Below are 17,233 nucleotides of genomic sequence, written 5' to 3'. Positions count from 1 at the left end.
CGGCCTTGCTTAGCTCCTACAACACTCGGTCCTGCTCTGCTTCACAGTAACGTTAATAATCCCATCCATGGACATGATTCCTATCCCAATTCTTTTCTAGCGGCTGTGAGGTGAAGACCACTCCTGTGTCCCAATTCGCTTACTAATCATACTAAATAGTACTAGAAAATAAAATTAGTATGTCCCAAATCATAGTATGTTGAAAAGAGTATCCCAAAGATACCCGGATGGTTTACTTTTTCCGGTCAGAATTTGAAGTAGGCTACGGTTCGAGGCAAACTCGGCTGATACTGCCCACAACCCATTGCGAGTTGGACGAGGATTTGATCAGAACTACAAACGTGGAAAAAAATGTTAAAAACTACAAACATGATGTGCGAGTCCAACAGTTAAGTAGAGAAGTTTATATAAAGGGGTTTGAGTGACCACTGACCAACTATCAGTATTTAACCTGACAAAAATATGTTTATTCAGTGTTGTACAAATTATATTTCACCTGCAGCAGCATTGTGAGCTTTTGTAATGACACGTTTGGCCATTAACTTTTAAATGCATCATTATATTTAAACTGCAAACACACGAGGAGAGTCTCTGCATTAAAGATCCACACATGGACTTCTCCACATGCGAAGATCCATCAACGTGCTACTACTTTTTTCTCCAATACAGTCGGAAATTAAACTGAATGTGGATGATTTAAACTGTGACGATGATTGACAGGGCAGTTTAAACGGTGATGGGATGCAAGTACTCTAAACAGAGTACGTTAAAGATGACGAAGTAGTATGTTACCCAAAGCTTGCATACTTTTTTGCTACACACTCAAAAGTATATACCTTTTCTTCACAAAAAGAGTACATACTTTTAGGACGTAGTATAAGTAGGCAAATTGGACGCAGCGCACATGTCCCAAGATTCTGTGCTTAAACTTAGCGTCATCAAATTACGCCTTTCTTTTGAATAGGCGCCCTCTAGCGGAAGGAAAAATTACATAGTGCAGCTTTAAATGTAACAGTTGATTGGTTGACTGTAATCCATGACACACCTTTCAATCAAAGTTATCTGACATTATCAAGATGAATTTATTCTGACATGTCATATTTTATTATAATTTTCAAAACTACATAGCAATAATAAACTGTGATAATGTGAGAAAATGTTGAAGGTGTCTGAATACATTTTGGTATATTTAGGCTGAATACAAATACTTTTCACTGCTAGTGAAAAATATGCTTTTTTTGGCTCCAGAATGGTGTAGTTACAGCATCTACTGGACCTTCTGGCATGTATGTGTGCAGTATGCTTTATGGCAACTCTCTCTTTTTTAATGAGCCCTCTGCTCTGCTGTCTTGAATCTATAACAACAATTAGCCACCACAGTTTTAGTTGAATGGAGCCCAAAGCACAGAATGTTCCTACGTTGCTTGTTGCCTCTAAAGCATCACATTAGCTAGTTTGGCTGTTGCGTTCATACCTGCATGTTGTTTTAAGATGTTTCAGACTGACATGAGACTGATGTTTGCAACAGTTAGGTCATATTGAGGTCCTCAATACAGGGCTGCTCCTCAGAAAAAAGGCCATTTTTTGTTGCATTTTTAAGCTTCCCTTGAGGATCCCAGAGATTTATAAGGACTGACAAAACATCTGTAGAGGACCAAACCACTCTTCCTGATGCTCTCTCCCTGATTTATGGGACTCTTTCTGCAGCTTCACACATCTCATTTCTATTCACCACATCTCTCTGAACCATTTTCAGTGAGAAGATTAACAATTAACAATCTTGAATTACATCATTATACCTTCAGAATCCTATAGCAAATGTCTGAAGAAGCACTGCAGATTTTAATATAACTGACAAATCATTTTTACAGGCCTTTTATTCAAATGGTCTCTCAGAGCCAGTGTTAACCTCTCCATCATAGCACAGTGAACACTATCTCTGCTTCGTCTTATTCACAGTTTTGGAATCATCTGAATATAATCTACTTACGTGAGGGGCATGATCCTAAAGCAGTCAGCACTGATCTAAAGTCAGCTGAGTAGCAACAAGGCTAATGTGGATCTAATTTCTGGATGAAACGGCTTATATAATAAATGAAGTACAGTGGATCTAACATTGCTTGAGACTTTAGTTTCAAAGAATCAGTAACACTTTAGAATAATTGCCCGTCATTATTAGGTAACTAATGAGTAGTCCTACTAACACTTCACATTATTGACTTCCTATGAACACATCTATATATATATATATATATATATATATATATATATATATATATATATATATATATATATATATATGCAATAAAAATAGTAGTATAAATAGTAAAAAAAAAGATATCATTATTAATATAATATAATATAATATAATATAATATAATATAATATAATATAATATAATATAATATAATACAATATAATATTCTTATATTAAAAGATAGCATATCATGAAAAGGTTCTCTAAACGAGCTATTAACCTAATCATCTGAATCAACTAATTAACTCTAAACACCTACAAAAGATTCCTGAGGCTTTTAAAAACTCCCAGTCTGGTTCATTACTCAAAACCGCAATCATGGGTAAGACTGCCGACCCGACTGCTGTCCGGAAGGCCATCATTGACACCCTCAAGCGAGAGAGTAAGACACAGAAAGAAATTTCTGAACGAATAGGCTGTTCCCAAAGTCCTGTATCAAGGCACCTCAGTGGGAAGTCTGTGGGAAGGAAAAAGTGTGGCAAAAAATGCTGCCCAACAAGAAGAGGTGACCGGACCCTGAGGAAGATTGTGGAGAAGGACCGATTCCAGACCTTGGGGGACCTGCGGAAGCAGTGGACTGAGTCTGGAGTAGAAACATCCAGAGCCACCGTGCACAGGCGTGTGCAGGAAATGGGCTACAGGTGCCACATTCCCCAGGTCAAGCCACTTTTGGGCTACAGAGAAGCAGCACTGGACTGTTGCTCAGTGGTCCAAAGTACTTTTTTCGGATGAAATCAAATTTTGCAGTCTGGAGGAAGACTGGGGAGAAGGAAATGCCAAAATGCCTGAAGTCCAGTGTCAAGTACCCACAGTCAGTGATGGTCTAGGGTGCCATGTCAGCTGCTGGTGTTGGTCCACTGTGTTTTATCAAGGGCAGGGTCAATGCAGCTAGCTATCAGGAGATTTTGGAGCACTTCATGCTTCCATCTGCTGAAAAGCTTTATGGAGATGAAGATTTCGTTTTTCAGCACGACCTGGCACCTGCTCACAGTGCCAAAACCACTGGTAAATGGTTTACTGACCATGGTACTACTGTGCTCAATTGGCCTGCCAACTCTCCTGACCTGAACCCCATCGAGAATCTGTGGGATATTGTGAAGAGAAAGTTGAGAGACGCAAGACCCAACACTCTGGATGAGCTTAAGGCCGCTATCGAAGCGTCCTGGGCCTCCATAACACCTCAGCAGTGCCACAGGCTGATCGCCTCCATGCCACGCCGCATTGAAGCAGTCATTTCTGCAAAAGAATTCCCGACCAAGTATTGAGTGCATAACTGAACATAATTATTTGAAGGTTGACTTTTTTTGCATTAAAAACACTTTTCTTTTATTGGTCAGATGAAATATGCTAATTTTTTAAGATTTTTTGAGCTATATGCCAAAATCATCAGTATTAAAACAATAAAAGACCTGAAATATTTCAGTTGGTGTGCAATGAATCTAAAATATATGAAAGTTTAATTTTTATATTTCAGAAATATTTCAGTTGGTGTGCAATGAATCTAAAATATATGAAAGTTTAATTTTTATCTTTTTACATTTTAAATAAAAGTTACTTTTTTTTTTTTTACTTTCAACATGGTCATAAAATGCATCACTAATTACTTAAATGGCCATTATTTGAAAGTCAAAAGGAAGTTTTTCCACTTTAAAACAATGGTCCAGATCACTTGTAGTTCCTGCATAGTGACTAGGTTATGACTTATAATTTGTCAGCTAGTTAACAGTTAGAAGCTAATAATCTCCTTCAGTAATTATTGATTACTTAACAAGGAAATCTCTTTTAAATTTGACATTACTTACTGATTAGTTAAGCTTGTTTCTACATTAGTTAATAGAAGTAGCTGATGTTAATGCAGTACTACTCATCAGTGCTGCATTACTTCCTGCATAGACACTTATTCATTAATGATGGACCATTATTCTGAAGTGTTCCCAAAAAATCAATAGGTACATTGCTCATCCCTGTCATCTGCAAAAAAGGGACATAATAATTCATAAATACAAATTTAAAAAAAACAAAACATTACAAGACAAGCATTTTATCCTAATCGCTGTCTACACACAAACAAACATTACCAAGGTATGTTTGTTATCATTTTTATTCAGTTTAAATCACATACAGGACTTTTTCCCAGTATGCAAATCAACGTTTTACTGCATTTTTTTTCTTTTAAAAGAAAAACATTTAATAACAGTAGTTTTCTAAAAAGCTAATAGAAAAACAAACAAAAAAGGACAGTAAAAGTAGTCACTTTTAATATGAAGTACATAATCCTTCAGAAAAGCTGCTGCTGCAATTCTACATTGTCTTACACCTCACGTGCAGAAAAAGCACTAAAACATGGTTTGTTTGTTTGTATGTTTTTTACGGTCGGAGGCCAGTGAGCTGAGCTCTAAAGCAGAGGTTACACTGTTTACCAAAGCAGCAGGTTGATTCAGGAGACACTGCCAGACATTCATTTGGAGGATAAAGTGGTTTGCCAAAGAAGCCGAGAGAGCCTCTCCATATTAATGCTGAGCATAATGCATTAGCCTGTGAACAAGAAAAATCTCACATAAACATTCGTCCAAACATCCGCCATAACTATGCAGTACTGTAGCACTGTGTGTAGAAAACCATTGGCAAGCATTTCGAAACTGCAAAACACATCATAAAGACTCTCCCTAAGGTCACATATCAACATAAGGTACACAGTTAAGCACATCAACATTATGACTGGTGGTTATTTAGTGGTTTGTCAATAAGATGATGTCAAAATGTGCTTCATGTTCGAAAAGCATTATAGCAGACAGAGCCAGGGGCACACTCTGAGGTTCAATGGACAAGCTCTCTGAACATACATGGGTGCGCATACGCATACACGCGCATGCACGCACACTTTTCTGAGAGAGCAGATAGAAACCAGAGAGCTACATAAGAAATAAAAGGAAAGGAAGCAACACAAATGTTGTCAGGTGCCTGCTTAACTTTCAATAGGCTTTGAAAATCTACAGTAGCTGACAGAACTGGGATAGTGTCTCTGTCACATAGACATGCCTGTCAAACTTCACTGCTTCCCCGCTGAGGCTCTGAGTGTTATCACATTGTGTCAAGAACCACTTTACTGTAAACAGGGAAGGGAAAACCCTTTCAAGAAGCCAAAATTATGTTTTTTATTCAGGGCAAAGCAATATAAATGAGGGGTTTTGGTAACAATGAGTGCAAATGAGACTGACTAGACCACATGGAAGACGAATTAAGCTGATGATTTTGCAGGGCTGCAGACAGGCATCACATCTTAAAGGGATAGTTCACTCAAAAATGAAAATGTTGTCATCACTTAAAATTTTACGACTATTGACTTTCAATGTATGGACAAAATTTTTTCTCATTTTGTAATATAACTCATTTTGAGTTCTGTAGTCGGACAGGTTTGGAAAAGACATGAGGATGAGTCAATTTAGAATTTTCATTTTTGGGCAAACCCATTAATGCCACAGAATTAACTAAAAAAATTCTCTTTCGTATCTTCTTTCCAAAAGTCTAAAAAAAAAAACCCAGGATAAAACAAGGTATGGCCTTTTCAACTTTATAAAATACCTGAACTAAAATGTACAAATCACCATCTAAAAACAGGCTTTCCTTCTACAGAAGTGACTTTACTCTCAGTTTTAAACTAACCAGTAGGAAAAGAACCAAATTGTTCAGAATGTGACACGGTTTTGTAACTTCAACTACAAGACTTTATGAGACTATACTTTTCTGGTCCAGGCAGCAGATTTCAATGGCATCTAAAATGTTACATTTGAAAGAGGATGTAGAGGAACAAAACGTTCAGTTGAACTGATACTGACTGACTGCAAAGTGATGCTCCGTCTCTCTGCCATTCACATACAAACCTTATTCTGTATGCGGTTCTATATGTGTGCAATTCATGATGGACAACAGGCAGACAGAGACCACCGCTGGAAACTTAAGCATGGCTGATTAAGGTACAGCATGGAATGGCCTGAATACATTGCCAAGTTTTTGGTTATCAGGAAACTACAACTGTTTCTCCGTCTTTCATTATTCATATTCACTAAATTGTGTCAGAACAGATGCACAATATATTAACGCTGATGAGAAAGGAACACAGAGTGCAAATACTTTTGGAAGTTTCTGTTGTGTTGCCTTCTCGCTTCCCAGTCGTTTTCAAAAACTCTCCGAACTCGGCCCCTTTCACCGGCCATACTCTTCTCCGTGGTAACTACTATCACTGTTGCTGTAGTTACTGTTATTCACTGGAGAAAGAGATGGTGAGGATGAGAGTAAAGATGGAGGGAGGGACGCAAAGTCTTCTTGGAGTTCTTCCCTGTCTAAGACACCGTCTGTTTCCATGGAAGCAGAAGGTCTGTTTGTATTTCCAGCAGATGAGAAAAGAGGAGAAAACTCCTGTGAAAGGAGGGATGCGTGAAGTCTCTCTTGTTCTACGAGGGGTTCTAGGTCTATGTCTGTAGAGGTGCCCTGAGCTGTGTCGGTATGATGCCCCAGTGCGTTGGTGAGGACGCAGGAGTACAAACTTGCAGCTCCAGCCAAAGACTCTGGGACACTGGAGGAGGGACCAGGGATAGGGCTCAAACGAGTACGGCTTTGTGCATCCGCTCCTGTCTGGGAGCCACGGTGGATATGGTGGCTGACGATGATGTTGTTGCCAAAGCTGCCCATGGAAGCCATTGTGGTGCTCTGCTCACGCTGGACAACCGCAGTCATGCCTCCCTCAGCCATTAGCCTTCGGATACGAGAAACATACTCTGCCTGACCTGAGAGAGAGAGAGAGAGAGAGAGAGAGAGAGAGAGAGAGAGAGAGAGAGAGAGAGAGAGAGAGAGAGAGAGAGAGAGAGAGAGAGAGAGAGAGAGAGAGAGCTAATGAGTTCTTCAAGAAATACCAGTGTTCAACTTGCTTTCATGATGTGTTTCAGCGAAATGTTTGGTGTTAATGTAAGATTTATGTCATGCCAGTTTCAGTGGAGATTTACACAAAATGGCTTTCAAACAGCTGTTACAGGACAGGTTTACATCCTGGACCCATGTTGTATGGGCCTAATTTAACAGTACGGTGCAGTGCAATTAAAAGCGGCACAATTGACTCTAAATTATTCATTAATTGTGTCTGCAAACTCAGTTCTTTGATCCTCATCTAGTGTTTAGGCACTTTGGATCAAGTACTGTTAGTGTGAGTTTGAGAGTGTGTTTCAGATGTTTGCATCAGCATCAACAGTCCTTTCAAGCTTTGGTTTCCTTCTTCGTGGTTTTAATTTCGGACTGATAGTTACAATTCATGCATTCGTTTTCTGAATAGTGAATGGATTGTGCACTCCTACAATCTAAGAGGGCTTTCACACTTGGCGCATTTGCTGCAGTCTGAACCTGAGTGTGATTGGTTTTTATAGATCCTATCAACCATAGTGGATTTGTGTTCATTTTGCCGCATCACAAATATGCACAGCACGCATGACAGAGAGCACAACATGGGTTGATAGGTTGTTTTCTTATTTGCTTGGTGATATTATGTGCAGCAAAGGGAGCAACACTTGCATCTATGTGCGTTGGATGAGGGAGGCTTTCTGCTGCACACAAGTCTTTTTTGAGGAGACATCCGAGCCATTAATTTGCCGCATTGACTCCACTGCATGCTCACTTTCGCTCGTATCCAATGTAAATCATCAGCACTGCCATGATCCCCTACTCCACAGTTTGAAGGCTTCCCAACATTAATTAACAAGGTAAACAATTGTGCTACCTAGGATGGCTTTTGTTTTGTTTTAAATGTCCTTTTTTTGTCCTAAACATAAACCACTCCTACAGTCAGAAGTCAATAATACTGTATGATGATTTGAATGTTGTTCCAGTTGGCCCTAAATCCAATCATGGCTGGTGTCGGTCACCTGTGCTGGATTCGGTAAGATCTGACCCTTCATCTTCCTGAGGTCGACTGTGGGGCGGCGTCTCTGGAACCACCTCGGACCCAGAATCGTCTGGAAGAGTCTCTAAATCCAGAGAGCCTGTGGATGATAAGAAATAATCATTTCAGAATGGTATAAGTTGCTTTTAAAACCCCCATTTGCCTTTTTTGATTTTCAACATAAAAAGAAAACAAATGGGATGATGAAAACAAACAAAAAGATGATAGAATCCTGCAAAGGTCAATTGCAAAATGTGAGAAAATAATATTCATGCTTTTTGCATTCAGATTTTTAGGGAGAGCACCAGAGCGGTACTATGACTAAACTAATTGTATTATATTGCGCTTTCTTAAACCCCTGAATGATTGCATGTGTTTGCTTTTGCTTGCACTGGCATAGAATGAAATGCCACTACAATATTTTACATATTTTTATTATTACTGCTTTTTTATTGCTTTTTTTATGCTTTACATTTTCCCCATCTAAATGAAAATCCATAGACAATCCAAATGTTGTGATCAGATGAATGTCAGGCTAAAATAATGGAGAGGAATTCTCTTTATCTCAGTATTTTCTGAAACCTGCAGCAAAACACCTACATCAACTATAGGGAACCATGTAAGTTAAAGTGAGCAACTATGCCATGTGTGTTGATCTGTAAACAATACATTCAGTCATAAATTAGGAGCAACATTTTTATTTCATAATTAGTAACTCTTACAGCTGTTAAAGCATGAACAGGCCTGTCATGACAAATAGCTTCTGCTGTTTAAGCTTATCTCAGCTGACAGGCTGATCTTCGTGCTTTAGTGTCTTATATGATTGAATAGTCTCATTTTACCAAACTGCACTCATGATTCAGGGCTCCTCCCTGGACAACAGCTCTCCAAAAATACAGAACCTGCACATCATAACCTCTGCCATCTGGACCCAACACAAACAAATTCTCTTGGATCAATGGTGACAAAGGCCAGTGGGAGGCCACCAATGCCAGTCTGTCCCCGTTTGCCACAACCACATGGTTTTAACAACACACACTGAGCACAAAACACAACATTTCCATTATAAAGTGTATTTAATCTAAGATTTAATTTTAATAAAGTTAATTAAACATATTTGACAGTTTTACTGTTTTTCAATCTATAATACAGTTAAAAAAAATTGGGCTCAGACTTTTTTTTATTTTTAACTAATACCTTTATTCAGGAACAATAGAATATATTCAAAAATAACAGTGAAGACATTTATAATTTTAAAAAAGATTTCTATTTCAAATAAATGGAGTTCTTTTGAACTTTGTATTCATCAAAGAATCCTGACAAAAATGTATCACGTTTCCACAAAAACATTAAGCAACACAACTTTTTGATAATAATCAGCAACAAATCAGCATATTAAAATGATTAATTATATTGTTATTTCTTACAGTATAAATGGCTCTTTATACATAGACAGGCAGTACAAGGTTGTTCACTTGAATATAATCTGAATATTTCCTTAAAGCCAAAGAACATTAAGATCTTGCCCAACCATTCACAATGACGTCATTCAGGGGACTCGTAGATCTGTCAAAGCCCTGAATGCATCTCTGTGACTTAGCCAAAGACAGCCTGTTTGCAGAACTATTATCTCATCAGCATTTTTGTTCCTACACATCTAATGACCAAGCCATTATCAGTCCGCATGAGAGAATTAAATGGCTCCGTGTGGAGCATCCTCATGGGGTTTGTGCTGACTGAACAATGAAAAAGTAATCTCTCTGCATTGACTGCACCCACAGGCTCCTGTAAGGAATATATTTTGCTGTGGAACAGAGAGTCTTTGAGCTATATATTAATTATTTATCTAATACATAACATCTTTTATGCATCCAAAATAGTGAGTGTGTGGGTATGTGTTCAATGAGTAAGAGACAGAAAGAAAGAATCATCCCGTCTTTAAGAAGTAATAGGAACACTCTTACATATAGCCATCCTGTTGGTCAGTTTGCAACACGAAAACCACTTATAGGGCTCAATCCTCAGACAAACAAGCTTTCAGTATCAGACAAAAAGTCAATGTCAGAATAAAAAAGTGAGGATTTGCTCTTTTGCAGCCACAGTGCTTCATGTGAATGTTTTGACAGACTGTACAGTAAATCTCCTTCAGGAGCATGAGTCACTGAATAAGAAATCAACAACACCAGATATTCAAACACATGGAAATGAGATGTTTTCTATAGTAATGCATGCATATTTTGTATGTTTGAAAAAATGGTTAAAGGACACCGAGAGAAAGGAAGGAGGAGAAATTATGAAAACTCTCATGACCTTTGGCTGGTATTCTGCCTATGACAGCTGAAGCTTATTCCTCTATAAAGGAGAGTTAAGGTGTCTAAGCGTCATGAAGTGAAATAATGAGACTGGTTACGTCTGTCTGTCTGTCTAATCTCTGACCACTGAAGAATGATAAGGTTTTGGCAGTAAGAAAGTTTTTAATGCCAAATCAAACCTGAACCTTAATACATAAAACAAAACCAGGGCTTCGCAAAAAGAGAACATTTTTAAATTAGTAGGATAAACCTAAATGACAACTTTAAAAATTGCTGTTCTTTTCACTCTACACAACTGTCTGTCGTTGCTGATGTCAGTTCCAGTCAGAACGCATTTAACAATACAAGGCTTGGTTTGTACACAGGTCTAGATATTAAACCTGCATGGGCAACATACTGGGGGTTCTCTCAGATCATATATTTGATAATTCAAACATACACTATGTACTATGCACTATGTACTGTATTAATTTAACAGAACCCTGTGGTTTTACCTGTATTTTGAATCTACAGTGGGGCAAAAAAGTATTTAGTCACCAACCAGTTGTGCAAGTTCTCCCACTTAAAAAGATGAAAGGCCTGTAATTTTCATAATAGGTATACTTCAACTATGAGAGACAGAATGAGAAAAAAATCGAGAAAATGACAACCAATCAACTGTGGGAGCAATTATTAGAAAATATAAGACATACAAGACCACTGATAATCTCCCTCGATGTGGGGCTCCACGCAAGATCTCACTCCGTGGGGTCAAAATGATCACGAACGGTGAGCAAAAATCCCAAAACCACACAAGTGGACCTAGTGAATGAGCTGCAGAGAGCTGGGACCAAAGGGATCAGGACGACTGATTCGAGAAAAGGAAAGAATAAATTAGGTCATGTATCATGAGATTTTGAGTAAAAAACTTCCATCAGCAAGGGCATTGAAGATGAAAAGTGGCTGAGTCTTTCAGCTTTAAAAAGGTTCTCAAACACACCGCCCAGGCAACAAAGGAGTGGCTTCTTAAGAAGCCTTCCAAGGTCCTGGAGTGGCCTAGCCAGTCTCCAGATCTCAACCCCATAGAAAATCTTTGGAGGGAGTTGAAAATCCATGTTGACCAGCAACAGCCCCAAAACATCACTGATCTAGAGGAGATCTGCATGGAGGAATGGGCCAAACTACCAGCAACAGTTTGTAAAAACCTTGTGGTGACTTACAGAAAATGTTTGACCTCTGTCATTGAAGGGTATATAATAAAGTATTGAGATGAACTTTTGTTATTGACCAAATACTTATTTTCCACCATAATTTGAAAATAAATTATTTAAAAATCAGAAAATATGAATATCTGGATTTTTTTCCTCATTCTGTCTCTCATAGTTGAAGTGTACCTATGATGAAAATTACAGGCCTCTCTCATCATTTTAAGTGGGAGAACTTGCACAATTGGTAGCTGACTAATACTTTTTTGCCCCACTGTAGGTGCTTAGTTCAATGTTAAGGTTAACGGAAATATCTGTGAAATTACTGAATAATGTCTAGGTAATAAGCTGCCAGTACCTTTTCAATTATTTTAAGGATTAATTTTTTCACAGTGAAGCGATCATCACTAATGTGAATGAGCACCGATTTCAGTACCTCTGAATTTGGGCTTTTGTCAGCTATCTTCCCTAACTGTTGGCGAGCGGAAAATCATGGCTAAAGTTGTGTAGTTTGTGAGTGGCATAAGACTGAATCTTACCATTACAATGATCAGAGAGGACGAAGCGCACAATAGGCCCCAATATGGCACTAGAAATCTGAGATAAGTTTGCAAAAAATTAAGGGGAAACATACTCCAGTCAATCACATAATGCACAACACAACTCAGATGACAAAAATGATTTAATTTATTTCAATGCAAAATACAACAATTATTTAGAGGTACTTAGAGGTACATTCAGTACGTATTTGATTCACCAGTCCCAATACGTCCCAGTGGACTTGATTATACCTTCAATCGTCAAAGTTTGTATTGGCAGTTTTTTTGTCCTTTTTTTCTTCTTCTTTTGTTTTTTTTAAATATTTTATTCTATGTCTAAGAATATATACATCAATAAACTGGATCTCATCAATACTCTTGTCCCCTCTCTTTGTTTAATGAACAGCAAATCGATGCAGTTTGTTTTAATGCTCTAACAGGGACTTGTTTGGACGATTTAATTATGTTTGGATTGCTTTACTAGTTTTATTCAGATAATTTTTTTTTACTTCTCTTGAGCATAGGAGTCAATTTAGTGATCACAGGTCACATGATCTCAATATTGCAGCCATGCATGATAAAACTTTTCTAAACCACTGATATGACTGGTGTCTTCATTTTTTTTTTGTTGCAAAAGTAAGTGTACATCATTTTCAACATTTTTGTCAAAAGAGCTATTCATAGTTTTTGTGTAAAACTTTTTAATGAGGAAAATGACAGGGTGATTGGGACACCTTTTCCAAGTCATCGCAATGGCAAAAAAAAAGGGGTGGGGTTGGGTTTGTTCATCTTATTAACAATCGGTCCAGAGGCTTTGCTCAGCTCAACAACACATCGGTCGTGCTCTGCCTTATACTAGAGTAAAGTTAACCGCACCCATGAACATGATTTCTGCCCGAATCCTATTTTACACCGGCTGTGAGGTGAAAACCACATGTCCTCAGATGCTGCGCTCAAACTTGGCATCATCAAACTACACCTTTGTTTTGAATAGGCGCCCTCTACTGGACGGAAAAGTTACATAGTGGAGCTTTAAACACTATTACTTCAGCAATAAAAAAATTAACAAAACATTAAAGGGGGGGTGAAATGCTGTTTCATGCATACTGAGCTTTTTACACTGTTAAAGACTTGGATTCCAATCCTAAACATAGACAAAGTTTCAAAAACTAATGTTGGACGTTTGATGGAGTATTTCTGTGTCAAAAATACTCCTTCCGGTTTCTCACAAGTTTCGGAGAGTTTTTTCAAGTATGGGTCGACTTGACGTTAAATAGAGCGGAAGGTCCTTGTATGGGCCGTTAGGGTTAGGGTATATACCATATTTAATTATTAAAAGGGTGCGCGCGCGTGACTAGAGCGAGAGAGGAAATGCACGCCCATAAACACTCAGATGCAGATCCAGTCGATCCAGGCGCCGCGCTCCACTTTATTCCTATGGGAGTCGTCAAGCGACTTCAACGCTTCAGCACAGCATTCCGGGAAGGCAGCGCTGCATTTGACCCGATTTGAACGCAGAAATGACGGAAAGCTTCACAACATCGCTTCAGTCGCGACGCAAAAGTTGATCTCCACCGTTCACTGCTGTCACAGGACTTCACCAAATCATACCAAAGAAGTGTGTTTTTGACAGAGCGGTCCCGGCGATAAAGGTTCGGTCCTGCTTTGGAAGCAGCCGGTGAGTAAAACTGCTTCAAATGTCTATGCTGTTGGCTCGTCGCATGAGTAAACATCAGTAAACAACACGATCGCGTGCTTCGTCATTCAAATGCGCTAACGTTACTCCATTGTTGTTCTATGTATAACGTTACACTAGTCTGACGTGCAAAACCGTTTTGCTTGCTACTGCTAAGGTTTAGTCGCATACAATAGTCCATAAACCGAATCATGTCCTCATAAACTGCGAGTAAAGACACACAAAGGCCACTAAATACAGTACATACCACAGAGACGGACATCCTGCTGTTGCTGTTTCTCCTGTTCAATTTATTTCAGCCTCCGAATGATTCTGGATCATTATCTGTGATAGCCATGGGTTTCTCCACGCTTGAGGACGTCACCGAATTGCGCGCTTGTCATTCTTTAGCTCCGCCCACACGATACGCCTCCAGGCGCTCGGTTTTTTCCGGAAAGACTCGGTACAGCCCATATTTCTTTTATAAATATAATAAAACTAAAGACTTTTCGGAGATATGAAGGATGCAATACTACTCTATAGGTACTCAAGATTGACATGAGATTGACTGAAACTGAGTGTTTCACCCACCCTTTAAAGTCAATTTTCCTTATTCATATGGTTGAACTGAATCATTAAAGGTCTGAAGCAAAGACATTGGTAATAAAGTGTAAATACATAACATATATTAGTGTTAACATTTAATTACTTATTTGAAAAGGTAACTCAGATAATTTTGTTGAAAATTTTAAAATGTATTCCTTTACTAGTTACTTTAATCTGATAAGGCCTACGTATCTTGTGTTACTTATAATGGGCTACACCCAGCAAATGACATTATTATTACATTTCATTTATATAGAGCTTTTTTGGGTACTCAAGGTGCTTTACATTTAGAAGGGGGAATCTCCTAAACCACCACCAATGTGCAGTATTCAGCTGGATGATGCGACAGCTGTCATATTGCATCAGAACGCTCACCACACACCAGTTTATTGGTGAAGAGGAGAAAGAGTAGCCTGACAAGCCAGACCCACATCAAGATGTTTGGTCTGGAAACTCACCATTGACAGGGCTCAATCCGAGGGGCGGATAAACGGTTGTCTTTCAAACTCCCTCTGCACGGCGTGCACACAATAGGATAGCGCTACAATTAACCAGAGCAACGACGGTGAAGCAGAGCTCGTTGAAAGATTAAACTTTCGCCGTATCCGGTCGGCAAAACTCCGAACACATCTTCCCTTTTTAAGAATGACTTCAGTGCCGCTCTTTGTTCTTTTCTCAGAGAAAAGCTTAACTCCAAATCTTCCAAAGTCACGGTCAAAGCTGATTCGAAAGACCGCCGTTCGCCAGCCTCTGTGTTTACTAGAAGCACGCAAGAGCAACTCGACCGTTATTATGTTAAGCCCCGCCCACCGACTCTACACACGATGTGATTGGCCCGACCAGAGTTCGGCTTTTACAGTTCAGAAGTGTACTGAGAGTTGCTAGACAACACTCGCGGCAGATTACATTTGCTGCCGCTAGGGTGCGTCTAGATTTCTAGGCTAGAGAAAGAGTGATGAAGCAATCATATATGAGGAGGATTAGGAGGCCATGATGGACAGAGGCCAATGGGCAAATTTGGCCAGGATAACTACACCCTACTCTTTTTAGGACATCAAGGGATTTTTAATGACAACAGAGAGTCAGGACCTTGGTTTAACGTCTCATCCGAAGGACGGTTCTTGTTATAGTATAGTGTACACATCACTACACTGCTTCGCTCAAAAGAGAATTACACAGCACACGTATCTGTCAAAGCATGACAGGGAAACAAGCCACAGTAAATGTTAATGCTCTTGTTTGATTTTGTATACATAAATATAAAAGTATTCGAATGCTTCGGACAAATTTGCTCAGGCACTTTTCCTGCAGCAGTTCACTCTGTGTCCTCTTCTATTTCTCCTCCTCCACTAAATCTATTGTAATAAATCTCTAGGTAAAGAATATAAGAGGTCCATATGAACATTACCATTCGAAAATGTATTTAGAAAGAAATCAATACTTTTATTTAGCACACTGAAACACATTCAATTGATTAAAAGTGAAAGACGTGTTAAAAGTGTCATAAAAATACTAAGCAGCACAACATTGATAATATTGTAATGCATATTTGAAACATCAGCATATTTTAATGATTTCTGAAGGATCATGTGATAATAAAGCCTGGAGTAATGATGCTGAAACTACAGCTTTGGCATCACAGGAATAATTTACATTGAAAATAATTTATAATAGAAACTTTATATTTTTTTCCATTTCATCTGTATTTGCCTCCCATGTCACGTATTTTCACTCTGCTAGCTGCTATGCTTTTTTGATACATGTACTAGGACACTAAAGATATCAACAGCTTCAGCCTGTCAGAACAAAAGGACAGGTGCAGCAAACTCCGGTTCAGGTGGAGTGTGATAATTCGAGCATGGTCATTAGTCAGTGAACTCAATCTATGAAGAGAGAAGAGGAGGATTCACATCTCTATACAAATAAATATTCCCAAAACATGAACAAGACATCTTCTAAATGAACTCCTGGAGTTTCTCTGTTTCTCTGTCTGCATGCTAATGCGAGGTGGATCATTCCAAAAACCACATTTCAAACAAAGATTTGAAAACATAAACAACCCGAGGATTACATTTTACAACGTTCATAACAGAAAGAGCTAGAGAACAGAGTGGGGGAGGGATTGAGAGAGAAAACGTCCATGCATCTTTTTTTTTGTTTCTTTGTATAACCTGAGTAAATATAACATGCTCTTTCCTCATATTCATTACATAAAATGCACAAAGAGGATGCTAATGCTAACCCTAAACTTATTCACTGGCTGCAGTTTAAAACGATACCACACTTAACCCTCGCCCACAGATCTCACTGCAGGGAGTGTGCACTGTTTGTGTGGGAAGATGGCTTTCCTTGAGGTAAGACACTCAGATGTGAACTTCTCTACCCAAAAACTTTGAGTCATCAAGTTCTTGGCACCTGTAGTACCTCAGAGAGACAAAAACACAGTTGCTGAAGGCGAAGATGCACACATTTGACCTCAGTCATACGCCACAAAACAAATACGCACAGCCATGAAACCTGCCACCATGTATAATGGGCAGGTTACATGCTAATAAATTTCAGTGAAAAGAAAAAAAAAAAGGTTTATATTTAAGCACAACATTAGAAACAGACCATCAGACCTCTGACCACAGTCCATTCACTGATATTCCATCTGATATTGTACATTAAACTGAAAAGCGTTTTCTCAATCTTGCAAGCTCTAACCTGGTATAAAATAAAGTTCAGGAGTAAA

At 38.7% G+C, this 17,233-nt stretch overlaps 1 protein-coding gene across 1 annotated transcript in view; it reads right to left on the bottom strand.

Annotated features, from left to right (window-relative positions):
- Positions 1–4,354: 4,354 nt before the first annotated feature.
- Positions 4,355–17,233, bottom strand: part of ambra1a (autophagy/beclin-1 regulator 1a) — a 110,833-nt gene continuing 97,954 nt past the window's right edge. Inside the window, exons 16-17 of the mRNA XM_067419173.1 lie at positions 8,167–8,283; positions 4,355–7,041 (exon numbers count right to left, since the gene is read on the bottom strand). Coding sequence (XP_067275274.1) covers positions 6,461–7,041; positions 8,167–8,283 — 698 coding nt within the window. The 3' untranslated portion in view covers positions 4,355–6,460. The remainder of the gene's footprint in view (positions 7,042–8,166; positions 8,284–17,233) is intronic.

The sequence above is a fragment of the Pseudorasbora parva genome, chromosome 1 (assembly GCF_024679245.1).
Source record: "Pseudorasbora parva isolate DD20220531a chromosome 1, ASM2467924v1, whole genome shotgun sequence".
NCBI lineage: Eukaryota > Metazoa > Chordata > Actinopteri > Cypriniformes > Gobionidae > Pseudorasbora > Pseudorasbora parva.
This window is presented reverse-complemented; position numbering and strand designations above follow the sequence as displayed.